This window comes from Neocloeon triangulifer, unplaced genomic scaffold (genome assembly GCF_031216515.1).
Source record: "Neocloeon triangulifer isolate White Clay Creek 2 clone unplaced genomic scaffold, ASM3121651v1 ptg000013l, whole genome shotgun sequence".
Lineage (NCBI taxonomy): Eukaryota > Metazoa > Arthropoda > Insecta > Ephemeroptera > Baetidae > Neocloeon > Neocloeon triangulifer.
Window position 1 is genome coordinate 376295 of NW_026775555.1, and position 22405 is coordinate 398699.

Consider the following 22405-nt stretch of genomic DNA (forward strand, 5'->3'; position numbering starts at 1 on the left):
AGTCTCACTCTTCCAAATTTAGGCATTCAAATTTACATGTCCAATATTCATTCATATCATAGTATTGATACTTCAGCATTACAAATTTGACACTTTTAACAAAGTTGCCATAGTCAGATATTTCTTTCAGTACATTAGGTAGTTTATTATATACTCTGGCAATCATTATCTCCGGACTCTCATTTACGCAATTTAGTGAGCTTGGCCTTACAAACAAATCAGTGTCGACGTAGCTGGTATAATATGTTAATATTTCTATAGAGGTTCTTCTTAAAAAAACATGAGAATGTATAATAAGTAATTAATTGATAAATTTAATTTGAAGTGAAACTTTAGTAAATTATGGATTAGGACATATAATCTAAATCATTAATGCGATTTTTGTCAATAATGTTTCAGCAATTGACCAAAATTTGGTATTATTTTTATTTCTTTATATTATTTTAATTCAGTCCGCGTCCTTTGCAGGAATAGACAGCAGTTTTGGCCGAAATTACTAATTCAGAAGGAAGAAGTGGAAAAAGAGGCAAAAAGTGTCTCCGAAGCGCGTTTAAATATTAACGCATTAAAAGTAGTGGCTGGTAGGGTCCTCCGGCCACCGCTTTTGGATATAAAAAGAGCATGAGAGACACTTTATTGCAGCTGCTGCGGTCGGATGGCCGGCTTCAATCAACTTAATCAAATGATCGTGTCCACCCCCTTGGGAGGTCAACGGGCAAAGGGGAGGCGAGCGATCAAACCACCCACAATTACTCCCCCCTCTCTCTTTCTTTCTGTATTGGTGCGCTATACATCGTACGACACGCGATGCTTTCTTTGTTCCAGGCAGTAGAGAGAAAGAAAGAAAGGATGAGAGAACAGAGATCACGACACAGTGATTTCTTAAAAGCTGATGGTAATTAAATAAAAAGCAGTCAGCCGCGGCAGTCCAAGCTAGAAAAACGAAGCTGGTGAAGGAATTGAATTGAAATCCCCACTAGGCACGGATCAATAATATTCCACATTCAGTCAATTACAAAAAAGACCGATTAATATGAAATAAGCTCAATTTTTTTAGCTTCATATCGTATCCTTATCAGTGAAGGTGGTGAGTTCGGAAGCAATTCTTTCGTCCTTCTTATGCACTCTACTCAACTCACACTCATAATAATATTAATAATATGAATGACAAAGAATCAATTCTGACCTAAAAAATATAAATTTAGCTGATTGTTCCAAAGTGACTGATAACCTTGGTAATATGGTACAAGAATTACAGCTTTTTGAGGAGTTTGAAATATATAGTATAATAAATCATCTCCCATCTAAAAATTCATCTGGGTGGGATGGAATTTCAACCACTGTACTGAAAAAATTTCAATGTTTATTACTGCGCCTTTTACTTATTTAATAAACGAGTCATTCCTAAAAGGTAGTTTCCCCGAAAATATGAAACTTGCTAAAATTATCCCACTGTTTAAAAAGGGCGAAAAAGAAAACCCTTCAAATTATAGACCAATTGCGATAACGTCATCAATATCGAAAGTATATGAGAAAGCCTTTTTACATAGATTGGAAAACCACTTGAACACTAATAATATCCAAATACCTGAGCAACATGGATTTAGAAAAGGAAAAAATACTGTAACGGCCTTATATAGTTATGTAACATCTTTGTACGAATCAGTTGAAGCAAAAGAAAAAGTGAATGTTATCTTGTATGATTTCTCTAACGCATTTGGCACCCTTCATCCACCTCTCCTTATACATAAGTTAAAACAATACGGTCTAAACGAGAACTTGCTCTCGTGGTTGGCCTGCTTCTTATCAAATAGGAAACAATTTGTACAGCTCAAGAACCTTGGTTGTGATAGGTACGAGGAGTTTATCAACTCGGATATATTAGAGAGTAACAGGGGTGTGCCGCAAGGCACAGTTCTCGGCCCAATTGGGTTTTCTATGTATTTAAATGATATTCCTCTCGCTGTGTTCTTGGCCCTCCTGATTTTGTTTGCCGACGACTCCACGGCTATAGTCAAGGGAGAGTCTTTCCCTGAGGTAAATACTAAAACGGTGGCTGTAAATGACAGTTTTTTCGGTTTTGCTAATGATAATTTTTTGAGGATAAATTCAGAAAAATCTAAAATACTACAAATACATACCAGCCAAACAAAAAATCTTGTTCAACCTGATGTTAAAATTGAAGATAAGAGTATAGAAATCTGTAAAACTGGTAAACTCTTGGGAGTACAAATTAATGATACACTTAACTGGAATGATCACTGTGATAAGGTTGTCAATAAAATGAGAGGAGTCTCTCATGTGTTCACTAGACTGAAATACAAGTTAATACAAGTTAATACAAGTTAAACTGAGAGTTCTGAATGATAAGGGTGTAGAAGAAATAATTAAATCAAAGTTGCGTGAGAGTAACAGAGGTGTGCCGCAAGGTACATCTCTCGGTCCCTTTACTTACAGCGCATATTCGATTGACCTGCCCTTAATTGTTATAATTGCAATATTAGTTATTGCCGATGACTCTACAATGATAGTGAAAGGTAAAACTGCCTCTGAGGTGAATGAAAAGACAATACAAGCAAACTCTGACACGGTGAAATATGCGAGTGATAATCACCTGAAATTGAATCCGAATAAGACTATGGTAATGACAATGCACACCGCTCAAACGAGGAATATAATCCAGCCTGAAATATTGATTGAGAATGAGGAATTGTCTGTGGTGAACAGTAGTCGCCTTCTAGGAGTAACGTTAACAGATACAATGAATTGGAATAAACAGTGCAGCGAAGTGGTTACTAAGTTGCGTAGTGTTACGTATTTATTTATCATGTTACGAGAAAAAGTTCTAGAATCGACTTTGGTCCAAGCCTATCATGCATATGCGGCTAGCCGAATTCTATACTCGATTGTAATCTGGGGTGGATCTACACATATGAAAGATATTTTTCTTGCGCAGAAAAGAGTAATAAGAGCGATGGCTGGCGTTCAATATTGGAGAAGTAATTCGGCACTTGACTCATGTAGACCACTATTTGTGAAATTTGGAGTTCTTACAGTCTATTCATTATATATTTTGGAGTGTGTTAAGTTTGTGCGCAAATTTCCTGAAAAGTTTAAAATGAATCGTGATGTTCCAGGTGTTGTAGTGCGAACTACGCGTGCTACTGCATATGTTGAAACAGATTTATTTGTAAGGCCAAGCTCACTAAATTGTGTGAATGAAAGTCCTGAGATAATGATAGCACGAGTATATAACAAATTACCCAATGTATTGAAAGAAATAGCTGACTATGGCAACTTTGTTAAAAGTGTCAAATATGTAATGCTGAAGTGTCAATTCTATGATATGAATGAATATTGGAGATGTAAATTTGAATGCTTAAACTTGGAAGAGTGAGACTCAGCTGCAGGGTTTTCGGGGGTGGTTTTCCCCTGCAGTATTTGAGGAGGGTTAGTCAAAGGCTTGCCCACCCCCGCCGAATAACTAATGGCGTGCGAGCTCCCTCATTCACTTGATGTTGTATTTAGTTGATTGATAAAACCTAATTATTATTATTATAATGACCTGTTGTAAAGGCAAATTGGAGATGTACTACATATGTCTAATGCAATAAATTTTGATCTAATCTAATCTAATCTAAGGTGTCAGATAACATTCTTAAATTGATCTATTTTTCACACGTTCAGAGTCATATAATGTATGGGATTGTAATTTGGGGGGGTTCTAGTCATTTAATCAAAGTATTTAGAGCACAGAAAAGAGCGTTGAGAGCCATGGCGGGCATTCCCTACTGGCGATCTAATGAAGCGTTGGATACTTGTAAACCATTGTTTGTCAAATATAATATAATGACCGTGCCATCGTTGTATATACTCGAATCTATAAAATTCTTAGTGCAAAACCGAAACCTATTTCAGAAATATAGTGATACTGTAGATACGAGGAGAGTGACTAGACATAATCAGACTAATCTTTGCTGTAATGATTTGGTTGTGAAAGAAGTAAAGCTTAAGAAATCTGTAGAAAACCCAGAAATCATGATCCCCAGAATATTTAATGCATTACCGATATCTTTAAAAGTCCTCGAAAATGACGAGGTTCTTGTAAAAATGGTGAAAGCTTTTGTGTTAGAGCACAAATTCTATGACTTGAACGAATTTTATCGTTTAAATAATGCCATGTACACTGACTTATTTTAAAAAGCTGTTATTTACTATGTATGTTATGTGGTATATAATGCTTAACAAAATAAAGAAATCTTGAATCTTGAATTCTATAATAAAGTGATTGTGTTTTTGCGTGTTCAAGAGAAAGGATTAATAGAGATTGGAATATATTATTTTTTAACAATAATTACTAATCTAAGCTGCCAATCATTTTTACAGACCAAAATATTGTTTTGAATAAACGTGGGGCTTTAAATATTTTCCTGGATCATTGCAGTCAAATGAAATTACAACAATTTCATCTAATTCGTGTAGACAATAAAGCTCATTCGCATTATTATATCTTTTCCATATCCCCCGCTTTCTTTCTCTTTTCACTACAAGTACAGTGCAGTACATTATAATATATGCAATTGCGCATTTTTTATGTAGTCTCTCCCATCTCATGGCACAATCTATCAAAGAGCGTCGAATCGAGCCGGCTTACTGAGCAGTGCCGAAGGAGACGCAATCAGCCAAGGGTGATAATGAACCGGCGGCGGCACTCACCCCCGTCTCAATACATATCAGCCCTAATATATACTGCTCGCTCGCTCGGCGGAATATATACCGCCATCCATCTTCTTCTCGCGGACTGACGCACGAAATTGCGACACGGCTTGGGTGATTCTTCGCATGCTTAAGCATCAGGTATGCTTGAGTTTAAAGCATACGCAAGGTTAGGAAGTGGAAAAAAAATTGTACACGGTGGAAAGGCGGGAAAAGTGTGCATCCAATCAACCCACGTAACTCATCGTGCACCCCTCCATATTGCAGATTTTGCTCCTTTCCCTCACAAAAACAAAAAAGAAGAAGAGAAACAATTATAGAGGGAGTTTTAAATATATTCTGAATAAAATTGTAAATTTTAAACAGGTTCTTCTCATTTACAGAGATAAATTCTTTGAAATTTTAAGGAATCAGAATTCCAGACTGATATATGTTTAGTCATTTTAGTTGAAAATTACTAAATTACTAGATTTAAATTAGATTACATCACAATTTACTACATTAGACATGTGTATGTATACATATCTAATTAGCCCTTACATCAAGTCATTAATATTAGTTAACAAAATATATATTCAAAAATGTGTCTCATTTACCATTAATGATTGAGGGTGTTCGCACACCTTTAATTATTTGGCTGAGGTGGGCGGGCACGCATTTGACTAACCACCCTCACGTGCTACAGGGGAAAACTACCCCCGAATACCCTGTAGCTGTGGAGTTGCAATCAAATATATTTCAGCATTATTTTATTCCTTTATTTCCCGCAAACGATATGAAAGCTGCAGAAAAATCGTCTGCTGAAAAATCTGAATAAAAATAAAGATTGTTGATTTGATTTGAGCAGCACGTACACTACATCACGGGTTTGGCAACAAATCGATCCCTAACACAACTATTCGACAGTTTCATTTCTTTTTGTGTGTTGACTGCTTCTTTTGTTTGTTTTGTCTTCTGAATTTTACTGCCTTCTCAGAGAAATAGAGCAGAAAAAATTATTTCGGGTTTATCACTTGCGAATTTTTGACACCATATTATTATTGTTACTATATATTGACTTATTAACTTCGCAGCTGGGTTCCGAATTTGTTGCAAAGTAAGTTTTAAATTGAATCAAAATAATACTGTAAAATAATAAAAAATAAATAATCCCATTTTGTAAAATTCGTACAGTTTTTATTTTAACACTGCTTACGTTCTTTTTGTATATCTTCCTTTTTCGCGAGGAAAGTTGAATGTTTTTTTGGCCAATCCACGGGTCTATCAAGCCTGTGCGCATGATTAAACGAAACCTGTCGCCATCACACCTGCTGCCGGAGTGAAAAAATCCGCGAGCGAACAAAAACTAGGCTGTCGAGGAGTTATCTTTTATTTTCGCATATGCCGGTTAATCTGAACATGATCGCGCGCGAGCGCTCGCACATCTATACCTATATTTATTTATGTACTCTCGAGCGAGCTGCATCATCAGCTCGCTCGGCAAATATATCACAAACACACGAAGCGTCGCGATCCATGTGCGAGCGCCAGAGGCTTCATTCTGCTCTTTTTTATACACGTTTGCCATCCAGCCTGCTGAGCAATCGCAATTTTTCAGTCCGCCAGAAACAATTGTACACATGCTTTCGGCGAAACAACAACAACGCAAAAGATACCTTTTTTGCGAGCAATTTTTTTTTACAGAATTAGAGAAAATAATGGACCTGTCTAGTGACGGTGGCACCAAAATTAATTAACGGGGGTCGGGAGAGCACCGTGAAATATATTTAGAGAAATCATAGAGAGGAAGTTTGATAAATAATTTTGTTCAAGAGGGAGAAGGGATAGTGTTTTGGAAGAGAAAAGCGTCTGTTTTGTCAAGATTTTTTACAAAATTAGTATGTATTCTTGAATGAATTACTTAAAAAAAAACACGCTTGTGCATATTGTGTTTACTTAAATATATTTTGAATAAACTTGAATTATTTTAATTAGAGTTTAAAAATAATTCATAAACGGTGTTAAGAAAAAACAAAGTTTATTATATAATTCTGCAGTTTGCTTTTTGTTAATGTAGATTTCTTGCTCGAGCTATAAGTTTAATAGAGAGAACCGTTTTTTAAAGTGATTTATTTTAAAAACGCTTTTCTGCTCCAAGTTGATGAAAAAAATTGATCTACTTGACTGTGTACAGAGAAGATAAAAGAAAATTTGCAAGCAACACTCACCCCTGAGCGCCTTCATGTGCGCGACGGCCATCCGGAGGATAGTGAGCTTGTCCGGCTTGCGGGCGAGCGCGCTGCACGTGGGCACCATGTCCGAGAGTTCGGTGATGTAGGCCGTCATCTTGTTGCGCCGCCGGCGCTCGATTTCGCAATGGTTCTCCCTACTGGACACGGACAAAAGACAGTTCAAAATATCACTAACACACAAGATAATCCTAACGCTACATATTTAAATTTCGATTTTTGTTGTTGCCATAATACATTAGATTGGATAAAGCACGGTGGGAAATGAAGAAGTTCCAAGTGGGCGGACAACTGGTTCATTTGCCCTCGCGGAAGGCGGGGGTCAGCATTGTTTGTAATTTGAGAATACTAATAATCCACGCGCGGCAGCTACTTTTTCTTTCTTTCTTGTTTTACTTGCTGACCTTTTGAGCCGTTTGTTAGCGAGAGCTGTTCGCTCGTGGAATTTTGTCTCTCGCACACGCCACACAGTAGTGTTCAAATTTGGAGTCCAGACCAAGTGGGCAGCTTAAAGTGTGTTTTGGATTGTTTTGCTCTTGAGAATTGAACTGTTCAAGCCAACCTGGACCGACGCAGGTGGTCCTTAAAAATATAAATTATTTTCAATTTATCTTTTTTGATCACATAAATTTGTTCATCCTTTTTCATGTAAACTATTCAAACAAAAGAAATTTTTTTTTTTCAATTAAATCTTTCGAAGAATTTTATGAACCACAGTTAATTAAATTTTATTATTATTAATATTAATTCTACTCAAGTAATAAAAATCTTCAATATTGGAAAATATACTATGTATCTATCAACTCAACCAAACAGACAGGCTATACTTGTTAATTTCCACCTTGCATTTCTTTGAGTGCATTCACCCCCCATAAAGGTGACACTGAGAATGGAACCTCATTAGAAAAGGCGTCACCGCGGTGTTGAGCCGCTAAGTTCGTTTCTCTCCTTCCAATGATACAAATAAACCGCGGAATCCCTGTTAATGGAAATGAAATTAATTTTCCATGATTTTAACCAAATTCGAGGAAAAGGAGTGCAGCCAGAAACGAGCGGGAGAGAGGCGCACAAGGCGAAGAAGGATCGCGTGTCGAGCCGGCGGCTAATCGATACTCCGTTGGAGCGAAAAAGAGAGAGGTATAGAGCTGGCGCCCATATTCACTTGCAGCTCTGTGATTATTATTATTATTAATACCGCCGATCGGAAGGAGGGTAGAACAAAGAGCAGGAATAAATAATTCATTTTGTACCAACAGAAAATGCATGAAAGAACTTCAAAAGATTGATATAAGCAACAGACTGAATTGGAAAAAAATCTGAATCAGAGTTCTGGAAATTTTTGATGTGTTCAGCATTTATTAGTTCTGAATTCACGAGTTACAATTGAAGTACAACAACGTCTTACATTTTTTATTTTTTTTTTATGCAAATAAAAATGCCAATTGAAACTTCTGCCAAGCTGTGCCAAGCTTATAGGGTGAAAATTTCCAAAGCCTATGTCATCCTTATTACTAAATTATTTTTTTACTTTGATGCATGTACTTTCTATATATTTTCAAAATTTTCCTTTTGTAGGTTTGAGAATTTTTAGCTCCAATAATTGAATAAAAAAATCAGTCTTTCACGTTAATTTTTATCAAATAAATATCCAGAATTTAAAAGTTTTGGATCCATTTTGTTCTTTATATCATATGAATGAAAGTTAAAAAAAAAAAAATATTTAATTTGGAAACACCTTTGCTTCCAAGTTGTTTACCAATATGCCTATTCTCTCCCAATATGACTTTTCCATTTCTTGCATGACGTGTTGCGAAAGAATAAATGAATTGAGCTAGTTCTTTATAATTTTCCCAATATTGCGCCTCCACATTGGTACGTGTGTTCCTTTGCAGCAATAATGCCGGCCGGCAGTGCCGCAGCCATACACGGGATGATTTTTTTCATTTTCTGAGAAAAAGGCAGCTCAGCTGCTGCTGGTTTCATTAGTAACTTATTATTGGCCCGAAGGCGGCAAAGGGGAGCATCCCTATTCAGAGCAGACAGACATGTGGAAAATTATATTTTCTGCCTCTTTCTTCACTCTCCGGATTAGATTTTCTATTTTATCTTTTTTCGCGCTCGGGCCAATCGTCAATGGCCGTGTAATGGGCGGATGCAGTCAGCCGTGCCAATAATTCCTCCTGATTGCACCTCAGCAGGAATAAAAAGTGGCTTACGGAGACTGTACGTAATAGCGGCGCAAACGCCGAGTTCCCACGCGCACACAATTGAGCCCAATTATCACATACTTTTAAACTCCGACCGTATCATTAGATGAACGGAGAGAGAGTCCACCCTTTATTTACGCCGATTATAAACATAGGTGCTCACAAACACACAGGCAGGCGACACGAGCCTTAATGGTCGTTCGGAGAAGCGCATGCGATGCTTTATATTTTATGCATTTCATAAACTAAGTGATTGCGATCGACAGCTCGTAATTTTTTCACTCGGCTGAAGGAAGGATAAGAACCTACAAGAAGGCACCATAAATTCTGCATAAATTCATAATTATTTTCAAAAGATATTTTTTCTTTGTGGACTTGTTTCCGGAAAATTACATCAATTGAATTGGAAAAATTTCAACCATTTATAATTTAAAAGTATAATAATTTATTAATAAATAAATGTGCAGTTTCCACAACAAAAACGTCGATGGTGGAAAGCGGAAATTTCAAGCTTCAATAGGCGCTGGTCGCGAGCTCCAGCATTTCAGAAAATATATAATTGAAATCAGATAAGGCGCACTTCCACAAATGATGCGCTTACAATAGTTTTCACGCGCAATTGCGCTCCTAGCAATCAGCTGTGGAACGAAAATTTATAATACGCGATTTGCACAACAACAAACAACCTTTTGCGATCAGCAAAGCATGATGTCAAAGATAGAGAGAGGATGCAGCTGTAATCTAGACCATTGAGCAACGACAGAGGAAAGAGATCAAATAAAATAATTTATCAGATTTTGCTTTTTGTTTGATTGCGGTTATAATACATTCATAAGTCAATAAAATATCAATTATTATAAATAATCAAAAAATGAACAATTTTAAATTATTTAATCCAATGGAGTAGAACTAAATAAATAAAAAAGCAATGAATTTTCACAAAAATTATGTAAATATAAATGAAGTCAGAAAGCGATAGCAAACATCATTTCTAGGAAATTTTATGACAACAACTGCTTCATCTTATTAAAAAGAAGGATGATTTCCATTCCAAAAGTCATTCAAAAGCATTCTCTCTTGGTTGAGCTAAACCTTTTGGTATCCCTATAACAACATTAAAAAAAGCGAATGCCTTTAGACCGTCCGCGTCATTATTTTTGTGGCATTCCATTGAGAGCTGCCAAGAAGTAAACAGAGGAAAATTTTCCCTGGCCGCAAGGGCGTACTAATAAAAATAATATGATATTTATAATTGCCGCCGCTGGTGTGATTAGAGAGAGATGAGCACGAGAGAAGAAGAGCTGGAGCCCGCGGCCGGACCGCCGGAGGGCACTCCGGCGTGGGAACAAACACACGGTAAAATAAATATACCTAAATGGACGGACATACTACGAGCACACCCCCACCAGCGACCGGCGGCGATCGCGAGAGAGTCACGACGTTGTGCAGTCTTTTAAACTGGATGGATGCGCGAGCGAGATGTGATGTGGACACAGCCGAGAGGTTGAGCGGAAAACGAGGCATGAAAGTGCAGCATCCCGACCGACAGCCTCCCTGTTGCCTGCCGCGATCGCCAGAGGCCAATACGATCGACTGACATAGCTTTTCTGACACAAGAGAGATAAAATTATAAAAATAGGGAAACAAAAATATTTCGGTGGTTGCTACGTATGACATTTAAGAAAAATCAAGGTATAGAATTTATTTCAAATTCCTAATTATACGCTTCATTAGAAAATTGATGTTCGGAGGAAAAGCCTGGTTCTTTGGTAAATTCAACACGAATAAACTTTTTTGTGCTTCAATTTTATCAAATGCAAATATTTTCATGAAATGAAAGGAAAATAAATTTTTATTTTTTTCTCAAGCTGACAATTTACATAATATACAAGTGTTCATTCTCTTAAATTGCGCATCGGTTCTGGAGATTTCCAACGCAACCACTTCTGCACTCCAGTTGCGCAGGTTGCCTAAAGCATAATATTATAGCATGATAATAAGTCAACATAACTGTTTATAAACCTTTGAATGTTCAAATCAATCGTGCATACGCGAATACACTCTTCCACGTTACAATTTTTACCAAAGCTTACCAATTTAAGACGTCGTCCGTTTTTTTTTTAAACTTCCGGCTTTCACTTACAATTAGACCAGCAAAGCAAATCGACTAACAGTCTAATTAGAAAATCCGCCTCCACAGCAGCGTATTATGCAAAATTACACGTTTTACGGCCACGCCAATAATCCGAATATTATTGCTTTGCAGAAGTGCATATGCTTTAACTTTTCGAAATTTCCCTTTGTGATAAGTGTGCTTGCATCAGTAAGTATTTTTCCATCCAGCGTACCCACGCAAATTTGCATAAAACGGCGGCGGCGCGAGTGGCGTGCGCTGCCGATCTCATTATTATTTTCTCATGCATGCTCTTCCTCGGCGCCTCCCCGCTCTCGGCGCGTAACGAAATATCTCAACAGACATCATCAATATTTGCGCCGAAATTCCGTGGCGGCAGAGAAAGCCGACGGGCCCGCCGGGGTCTCTTTTTTCTTTTGGTTTCGCGCATTCCCGTGGGAACCGCACGTGGGCCGCCCACTCTTTTTGTTCTTTCTAATTGCGACTACCGTGCGCTGTGTTTTACTTCTGTTGCCCGCGTGTATCTAACGGCGCAGTCCGCCCCTGGCGCCGATCGGCTGATTTTTTTGGGCGAATTTTTCTCACATTTAGCGTGGAATCAGTGTCACAATCGGCCCTGCGGAGGATCAATTAGCCTTGCTGGGTAATTGTTAAAAGAGATATAATTATTCGCTAGGTAATTGCATTCTCGCTTGTTTGCGGAATTCATTAAGGCAATTTACTATTTTTCCAGGATGTCTTACCTAGAGTTGGAAATGCAGCACGTCGCGGCGATTTCATATATTGCGGCGGCGGCTGATTGAACATTGATTTATGCAAATTGGACTTGATTGCGATATGGGAAAGGTCGCAACAAAGCTTTTTGTTTGCTTTAAATGATGTTGTCGTAATAGGACAAATTGGCGGCTTTTGGAATTTTGAATGGTAATTACAATAATTAGATTTGTTTATTCTCACTCCAATAAAGATCAGCTGGAGTCACTAGGAGGCGACAAAAAAACCAACTCAGCCAAGGAAGGGAAAAGTGGCGCTAGAGAAAAAAGAGCAGAAGAAGAATGAAAAGAAGAAAAAAGAAGGACTTTCACCTCAGAGGCAATTTAGTGTTATGTTGTTAAACGTTAGAGGTATTAGAACCGCGTTAAAATTTACACTTGTTGAAAACTATGTCCAAAGCCTTAAAGTTAAGCCGCAATTTATTGCAATAACAGAACATTGGTTAAATGTACATGAGATAGGAACACTGAGGATTAGTGGGTATTTACAGTTAGCTTCCTTTGCGCGAGCAACCCAAGAGCGTGGTGGAGTTGTGTTATTTGTTGCTAGTGAATTGCAATATGAGTCTGTTAAAAAGATAACCTTTGCAAATATAGAACTAAAATTTGAGGCTGCTGGTGTTGAGATTCGAATGGCAGGAGAAGTTTTGAAAATAATTCTCTTGTATAGACCTAGCAATCTACAGAGCAACTTAGAAATTAGTAAGTTCTTTGAAAGACTAGAAGATGTTTTGGAAGAAAACGTTTCACTTGGGGGCCATATGCTATTAATGGGAGATTTCAATGTAGATTTAATGAAAATTGATGGAAATTCAAATAAGTTGAGAGAACTCACAGGAGGCTATAACTTGAAGCAAGTGAATAATCAAGTTACAAGGATAGATGGCGAATCCGCTACCTTGCTAGATGTCATGTTCTCTACACTAGATTGTGAAGGTCAGAGCAAAGTTCTGAAATGCCCCTTTTCGGACCATGATGCAGTGTTTTGTTTATGGGATTTAAATTTAATACAAAAACAGGATACGTTTAAATTCAGCAGGCATTTTTCAGAAGAAAATTGGAGTAAATTTTATGAATTGCTTAGTAATGAAACATGGGAAGATGTGCTCTTCATTGAGGGTGGTGTTAACCTTAAATGTAGTATCTTTATGGAAAGACTTTCTTCATATTTTGAAAATTGTTTCCCGATGAGAAAAGTTATTAATAGAGCTAACCAGACAGGCAAAATCAAATTATCTCAACCTACTAGGGAGCTTAAAACGCAATTAAGAGAACTTGGTGGGCGGATGAAAAGGGAAACCAATGTTAAAGTAAAAGACAAGCTTCGAATAGAATTTAAGAGCCTAAAACGACGGGTTGGAACTTGCATTAACAAAGAAATTAGGAATCATAACAATGAGAGGATTTTGAAAGCGAGTAATAAATCTGGTATGATGTGGAGAATAGTTAAGGAAATCAAAGAAGGTCAAACATCTTCTTGTGATATTATAAAGTGCCTGAGAGACGGGGAGGAATTAATATCTGACCCATATAAAATTAGTGAAATATTAAATGATAATTTCATAGAATGTGTGCCGGAACTAAACAGTGAGCTTGGCCAAAATGTTGAATACACAGTAGAGAAATTTCAACTTTGTATGTTGAGTGAAGAGCAGATTTTTGAAATTTTGTGCGGGTTGCCAACTAAGAGATCGTTTGGCTGGGATGGAATTTCCACAGAAGTGTTGAAAAAAATTTCTGCTTATATTGTAGCTCCACTAACACACCTTGTTAATTGTTCCTTCTGTGAAGGAGTATTTCCAGACTTAATGAAGGTATCAGAAATAAGGCCTCTGTTTAAAAAAGGTAGTAATACAGATGCAGCTAATTATAGACCAATCGCCCTTACGTCGAGTATCTCAAAAGTTTTTGAAAAAGCGTTTTTAATTCAGCTGGAGAAATATTATGAAGGGAATAACTTTTTGCCTGACCAGCAGCATGGCTTTAGGAAAAAGCGTTCTACGGTCACTGCGCTTTATGATATGGTGATAAATGTGTACGACTCATTAGACAAAAGAGAAAAGATTAATGTTATTTTGTATGATTTTACAAACGCGTTTGGATCATTAGTACCTGATAGATTGTTGAACAAACTAAAAATGTTTGGTGTCAATGGTAAAGCGTTAGACTGGGTCAAATCGTTTTTACTAGAGCGAAAGCAGCTAGTTAAACTGAGAGTTCTGAATGATAAGGGTGTAGAAGAAATAATTAAATCAAAGTTGCGTGAGAGTAACAGAGGTGTGCCGCAAGGTACATCTCTCGGTCCCTTTACTTACAGCGCATATTCGATTGACCTGCCCTTGATTGTTATAATTGCAATATTAGTTATATTTGCCGATGACTCTACAATGATAGTGAAAGGTAAAACTGCCTCTGAGGTGAATGAAAAGACAATACAAGCAAACTCTGACATGGTGAAATATGCGAGTGATAATCACCTGAAATTGAATCCGAATAAGACTATGGTAATGACAATGCACACCGCTCAAACGAGGAATATAATCCAGCCTGAAATATTGATTGAGAATGAGGAATTGTCTGTGGTGAACAGTAGTCGCCTTCTAGGAGTAACGTTAACAGATACAATGAATTGGAATAAACAGTGCAGCGAAGTGGTTACTAAGTTGCGTAGTGTTACGTATTTATTTATCATGTTACGAGAAAAAGTTCTAGAATCGACTTTGGTCCAAGCCTATCATGCATATGCGGCTAGCCGAATTCTATACTCGATTGTAATCTGGGGTGGATCTACACATATGAAAGATGTTTTTCTTGCGCAGAAAAGAGTAATAAGAGCGATGGCTGGCGTTCAATATTGGAGAAGTAATTCGGCACTTGACTCATGTAGACCACTATTTGTGAAATTTGGAGTTCTTACAGTCTATTCATTATATATTTTGGAGTGTGTTAAGTTTGTGCGCAAATTTCCTGAAAAGTTTAAAATGAATCGTGATGTTCCAGGTGTTGTAGTGCGAACTACGCGTGCTACTGCATATGTTGAAACAGATTTATTTGTAAGGCCAAGCTCACTAAATTGTGTGAATGAAAGTCCTGAGATAATGATAGCACGAGTATATAACAAATTACCCAATGTATTGAAAGAAATAGCTGACTATGGCAACTTTGTTAAAAGTGTCAAATATGTAATGCTGAAGTGTCAATTCTATGATATGAATGAATATTGGAGATGTAAATTTGAATGATTAAACTTGGAAGATTGAGACTCAGCTGCAGGGTTTTCGGGGGTGGTTTTCCCCTGCAGTATTTGAGGAGGGTTAGTCAAAGGCTTGCCCACCCCCGCCGAATAACTAATGGCGTGCGAGCTCCCTCATTCACTTGATGTTGTATTTAGTTGATTGATAAAACCTAATTATTATTATTATAATGACCTGTTGTAAAGGCAAATTGGAGATGTACTATATATGTCTAATGCAATAAATTTTGATCTAATCTAATCTAATCTAATAATAATAATAATAATAATAATTTCTCCGTAACAATTATGAAGACAATTGACAATTAGCCGTAAAATGAATTTTTTAGAAAATTTAGTATAAATCTGCAAGAAATATCATTTTAAATCAATTCAACATGGATTTTCAGGAATTGCAATAAGAAACAAAAATTATTTCAGTGTCCTCAGACATTTTTTCCCAAAGGCTTCATATTATGCTGTCAAAATAATTAAAGATATAGAAACACAAAAGCAACTTGTTCGTGCAATGGCCAGTGAGCGTTGCTGGCCTGGTCCAACGCCTGGTTGTTCAGTGAGGCCCCTTTTTAATAAATTTAATGTAAATCATTGCTTTCGATTATTTTAGAAGAAGCGTGCAAATTTGTGTGGAAACACCCTAAGTATTTAGTAAAGACGTGAGATGTGCACGCTTATGAGACGCGTGAGAAATTTTATATACAAAATTGCTTGTCAAGCTTATAATTATTTTCCAGTGTCTATTAGAGCGAATTCGAGATAATAATTTTCTCCGATAAATATACAAATTAAAATATTGGCGCTATTTTTATATCATATTATATTGTTGTTTATTCTACTCTAGTCATACATGAAAAAATTGAATTGGAAAAAATGAGCGGAAAGGGTATCACAACTAGCAGAGGTCTGCTAAAACGCCTGGCATCAAAAAGAGATCGGCCACCGCGTGAACCCACACTATCGAAGAAAAAAAGACAATCGCGACACTTAAAATTGCTGCCACAAATGCTACCTGCAAAGGGATGAAAAAATTGCTTGTTGGGCGGATTTATGTGTATGTCTTAATTGCACAAGTAATTGCGATTCGTGCTGAGCCAATAGTTATTTTGTGCGATTGCTTAAACATTTTGTGTCCATGCATAAATTTTATTCGGAAACTATTATTAGTATTAATATTCATACGTCAATAAAGATCAATAATAATAATAATTCACTTGAGACCAATAATTTTACTTAAATTTAAATTAATTAAATTAATTCAATTTAATTACAAAAAGAATGTAAAAATTAAAATTAAAAAAAAAAAATTAACTTCAAACACAAACAAAACATCTTCCCAATTTAAATTGTATAATTCAAGTTTCAACCCAAAGAAAGAATTCAAATAAAATAATTTCTTCAATTATTTTATTAAAAGTAATTAATGAAATTAAATTCAATTGAAATCAAACCAAGCTAGACGTGAAACAGAACTTTGTAAAATCTATAAGGCACTTCCCTCCTCAGGCAACGAGCTATAATATAAAACATTGGTTTGGAACTATTTCGGAATAAAAATGAGCTAAATATTCATGAAGGCATTTTTTTCTTTGGACAATACAAAAGATATTTTCATTTATATTATTTTCTTCCTCGGCCAATCACGCTTGCACGCATATAGATTATTCATCACGCGAAATGATGCAGCTCATTGTTTTGCGCATAATGAAAATCGCCATGTCTGTTTTATGCATATGAATGTCGCGCAGAACGGCCATACTGCACACAATTGTAAAAATTTTATGTGCGCGCCGCGAAAAAAACAAACACGACGCAGACAATGCAACGGTGATGGCAATCTCTCGCAGTTGTGCGTTCGTGCACGCTGCTGTGCTGTGGATGACAAAGAGCAGGAGAGACACACCGCATCATGGGCGTGTCACGCTCGCAATTTTGTGTACAAAAAAAGGGTTAATTGGCCGCGGCACGGAAATTTGCTCGTAGAATTTATAAATTTTTTGCATCAAGAAGTTTTTTATCCAGGGATTTAAAATAAAAAATGAAATTTTGGGCAAATTTTTTTTTACCTATAACAGAGTTATTAAAACCTCGTCTGTATTCAAAAATGCGTTTGAAATTGGCACACTGTGTCATGGAACTTTTGAAATAACAAATATTAGTAAAGAAAGTATGAAATCGATTTTTCAATCTCTTTAAAACTGAAAATTGGAGTTCATTTCTTAAGTGGTTTGTTTTTCTTTTCACTTCGAGTTAAAACTGAAGATCAAAAGACATTAACCCAGAAACTGACACAAGTGCTAAGTGAAAACAACGTTTTCTCTAAATTTATAAGTTAGACGTGACATGTTCTATAGACTACTGTTAATATGTTTTTTGTCCAACAGAATAACAATAAAATTCAATCAAAATTTTCCATAAAAAAGTGCAAAAAAATTATCTTACACACGTTTTTTTGTCCTGTAAAAACAAAATAATTTCTGTTTTGAAACACTTCTTATTTTAGTTAAGTGCCAAAAATTGATCTGATTTAATTTTATAATTTATATTGACCGAGAAGAATAAATAATAATAATAATATATATGCTCTCAAAATCAAAGATAGATAGAGTATTTATTGAACACACAACTAGGTGTACAACGGCGGGTGTCTAAAGCTTATTTGTCTTCCTAAAATTAGTTTTTACATAATTAGGCATGTTTCGATAATTTTTTACAAATTACAAAATTAGTTTAATTTGATTTTTGCAGCCTCTCTTAGGCTTAGTTTTCAAAATCTTAGGCTTAGTTCTCAAAATCAAAGGACAGACAATTTAAACGCGGCGCAGGCGTGTTTTCATTTCCCAGCATGTTTTCAACGCCCACGGGCGTACATAATACTGTAAAAGGCGCAATCACCCTCAGCAGTGTACTACAGGTGAAAAACGAGTGATTTTTATTGTCAAATCAAAGTCACTGCTCCAATAAAACCGCACTCCACCACTATCAGAGATCTCCTTAAATTGCCGCAACGGGTGTATTATTTACGTCCAATTGAATGCGCGCGGCGAAGCTTTTAAATCGTTTTTGAGAGCACCAGCAGCAGCCACTCCCGGTGCAAAATTATGTGACTATTATTATTATAAATACTTTTTAACTCCACGAGCTCTTGCGTTCTTTCTGTACTTTTTATGTATAGTTTTTAGCTCTGTATTTATGACTGTACATATATCGAATGTAGAATAAATAAATAAATAAATACTGTGGATTCTTATGTATGTGCGCAATGTTTTATGCACTTTACTTCTTGTCAATTACCTAAAATATCGCTCGGACCGGCCGGCTAGCTAGACATGATATGTATTCGGATATTCGGAGCAGATTTGGAGGGTTCCAAGTTAGAACGAGGGACTAAAAAGGATGAGTGTCACGCGAGAGTTGATGCTTACCTGGCAAACCGCTCTTTGTCCTGAATGCTTTCTTCCTCCATTCGAGTGTATTTGCTTCCACTAGCGTCTTCTTCATCTGACCTGTGAACAAAATTGAGAAGTTGTAAATTTCAAATTAAATTAATTTTTGCTAATTCCAGTTATGATTCAAATCTAGAGACCTAAAAATTAAAATTTAACCTCTATAGAAATGCAAATTGAATTCGCTGGAAATAGTAAATGCTATCAAATGGAAAATCTTATTCATACTCAACTGGAGGAAAATAATTAAGTTTTCCAATCGTGATCTTAATAGAAGTAAAATTTCCCAATTGAATTTCCATTTGAAAATTTTTTTAATAATAATACTTAAATTAGACTTTTGAATCCACATATTTTCAGATAAGTCGAACATTAGTCACAAGTTTGTAAATTAAAATCAAAGGATGTAGTTTCTATTCTAAATGATATTACATATGGGGTGGGGCTTGGATTTTGACTGAGGATAAATTTTAAATTATTGATCAAGAGAAACATCCAACTTTGCGAATTATTATTATTGCCATTATTTATTTATTTATTTATTTATTTATTGGCGTGGTACAATACTCTGAACATATATTGGCGATTCGGTCGAATACAAGACGAATACGTATTACAATATTATGCAGTTGATAAACACTTCATCTTGGAAGTTTGTTAAAATTGTTTAAAAATTTCAATAACGTTTGACCTATTCAATATCAATACTTTTGATTTAATATGAATAGTGAAATTGAAAATAATCAGAGTTTTAAGTGAAGCTTTGAGGAAAAGTAAAATGTGCAAAAAAAAACGAGCGGGCAGCCTCAGCCTTGAGTCTGCAATGCGAAGCGTGCACAGAGCGCAATTGCACCGACGAGAGGCGGCCCCGCTTAAACGTACCAAGAGAGAACAAACGCCGAGGTACATACAAAAGACAACTAGAGAGGCGAAGGTTCGATCATGAACAATTTATTGCACGAGTCGAGATTAATCGAATTAATTAAAGAGCGAGAGAGGTATGCCTGCTGGAATCCGCCGCCGAGCAAATTATTTCCCACACTCCGCGCAGGTCTTTATTTGTTTGCTTTTCTCTATGAATAAAAAAAAGATGCCAGCAATTGTCAAACGGAGAGGAGAGAAAAGAGTCGTCTCTTTCCGAGAAAACGCCGCGGCTTGTGTTTGCGCTGAAAAGTGAAGAAGCAGCTCTCTGTGCGCCTTGTGATCAGCAAGCCTTTTCTTTCTCTCTGCATCTGCTGCTGCTGTTCCAGATTATAATCACCACATTTAAGAGCCGAGTCGACAGTGCAAGTGCATACAAAATGCTCTGTCAGTGCCGCTGTAATGATACAATTCCCACAGCTTGTTTTTGTTACAAATGCCTCAGGGGCGTTTTGCAGCTTGCTAAAAATAGATTCAAAGGGAGACTGTGGAAAAAAGAAATGGTAAAATTAAATGACATTTTTGTACTAAAGAGGGAACAAGAATAATGAAAACTTTGAACGGAATAAATTGAGTTTCTGTTAAATATGAAGCAGAGAATAATCTCAAACTGAAGCACGATTTTTTTATTATGTCTTACAAAAAAATCTAGTTTTTAAATACATTTTTCAATATCGATCAGATTCCATTTCAGAATAATTTTTATTTTATTAAATGATCAACACATTGACTTTTGAAACATGTCATTCACAAAGATATTTTAAGAAAATATTCAAAGTGTGGGTTTACCGCGGCGGCCGACTCTCTTTTGATAGCAGGCGTTTTAGCAGACATCTGCTAGTTGTAAACCCTTTCTTCTCATTTCCAAATTTCAATTTTTTTTATCCACCGAGAAAATTTATTATTTTTTTTTATAAAAAAAAAATTTTTACGACGAGCTTAGGACAAGCCCGACGCCCGACTTCTTCATTTCCACCACCGTGAAAAGTTATTATCTGGAGTGAAAAAGAGTCTTGACACAGTTTCAATGAAAAAGATGGGTTATTCCTGGCTGATTTGTCGTGAAAAACAATAATTCAAAGAGGATTAGTCCACTTTAAAACTTCAATTTTTAAACCAAAAAGAATGAGAATACAGAATGAGTGCGAAAACTGTAGCACGATTTTATTTTGTAATTTACCTCCATAATCTCGTTTTCACATAAATTTGATCTAGATTTTGATGAAAAAATTGTTAAGTGCTTTATTAGCAAATTAAAAGCTGTGACGAAACCTTTTTGGCTCTTTTTTCCATTTCAAATTTATATCTGTATCGACTTTAAATAAATAAATATAGACATGAGTAAAATAAAAAACAATAAACATACTAAATAATTTTAATTGTTTGCACCATCAGTGGCCGCTCGAGGAAGTGCCGAGTTTACCCCGACAGCTAGCGAAAAGCCATTTCTCCATTCTTTCCCACATTCTTTTTTATGTGTATGTAATCATTATTCTAATGTATTTCCAGCATTATAAATTTCCGACTCCTGTATTTTCGGCATTTTTTTGTATGCTTGTACTTTTTCATGTCGATGCATGATTCCGCTTTTTTTGTACAGTGTACTTTTTTTTGCATTGTATGAATGGAGAATAAATAAATAAATAATAATAAAAACACACACACTCGGTTTCAGCTGTTCACAAAATTGGCATTTGAAAAATTAGAATAATAAAATATGAATATTTACTCTGCATCAAGAACAACCAGTAAAAGGTAATTTTGAAACAGTGGAACTAAAACGCTCTCTCTTGGTAATTTACGATCCTTCGCAAGAATGCGCCCGCTGCTGTTTGTTGTAATTCCAGCCTCTCATCTTTTTTTGCGCGCTTAAGTCTGGTTCAGATGCATTACTTTCAAATGGTTCATTAAAAGTGGTCTGAGGAGGATGTACTTCTCTTCTTTTTATATCGATTCGCAGGTGCTGCAGCGCTATTTTCAATATTTTATTTTTTCGACACCGCCGCGACTGCAGGATTCTTTTCCCTCGTGTCGTTGGGCAGACGTTAAAACGGTCGTAAAATAATGATGCTTGTTTACACTTTCGGAAAGTTGGTCTCAGGACGTAAAATTTGACTGCCGCGGCTTTCAACAATCACTGATGAGGAGTAAACAGAATTATTCGCAAAAAAGCGAAAATTTGAAATTGGGAAGAAGTTCAAACGATAAATTATTATTTTTGTCTTTATATTTTCAGTGCTTATGCTTTCCTGATGTTACTGGAAGTCAACACCGACCCCACACATTGGATATTCCAATTGAAGTTGAAAGTAAAAATTGAAATGATTATTATTATTATTTATATTTATTGACTTGAGGCGTCACCACGATATAATTCTTTTTGATATTAATTTTTTTTATCGATAGCTTGATTGAAAATGATTCGATGAATTAATAATTTTAATAAATTAAATCTTACTAACTTAAGCAGTTTTGTAGGAAAGTTTGGACCATTTTTTAAACAACATAATTAGGAATTCGAATTCAGTCTTATCGCCAAATTTCTAATGGTGCGCGAGCAACCTCAATCACTAACTTTAATGAGATAGTGATATTTTGACAAAATAATTTTTTACCTAGAAATAATGAATTGTTGTAAATACAAATGGGAGATACAAATAAATGTCTTATGCAATAAGCTTTTATCTAATCTAATCTATTTTATCTAATTTAATCTAAACAATGAAATCA

At 36.0% G+C, this 22405-nt stretch overlaps 1 protein-coding gene across 5 annotated transcripts in view; it reads right to left on the reverse strand.

Moving 5' to 3' along the window:
- Positions 1 to 22405, reverse strand: part of LOC132199222 (aryl hydrocarbon receptor nuclear translocator homolog) — a 102380-nt gene that overhangs the window by 19164 nt on the left and 60811 nt on the right. For 4 of the 5 annotated variants that reach the window (XM_059623790.1, XM_059623788.1, XM_059623789.1 and 1 more), the window contains 2 exons: positions 18734 to 18814; positions 6924 to 7084 (listed from right to left, as the gene is read on the reverse strand). In XM_059623790.1, coding sequence (XP_059479773.1) covers positions 6924 to 7084; positions 18734 to 18814 — 242 coding nt within the window. The remainder of the gene's footprint in view (positions 1 to 6923; positions 7085 to 18733; positions 18815 to 22405) is intronic. The other variant, XM_059623791.1, reaches the window with a different exon arrangement.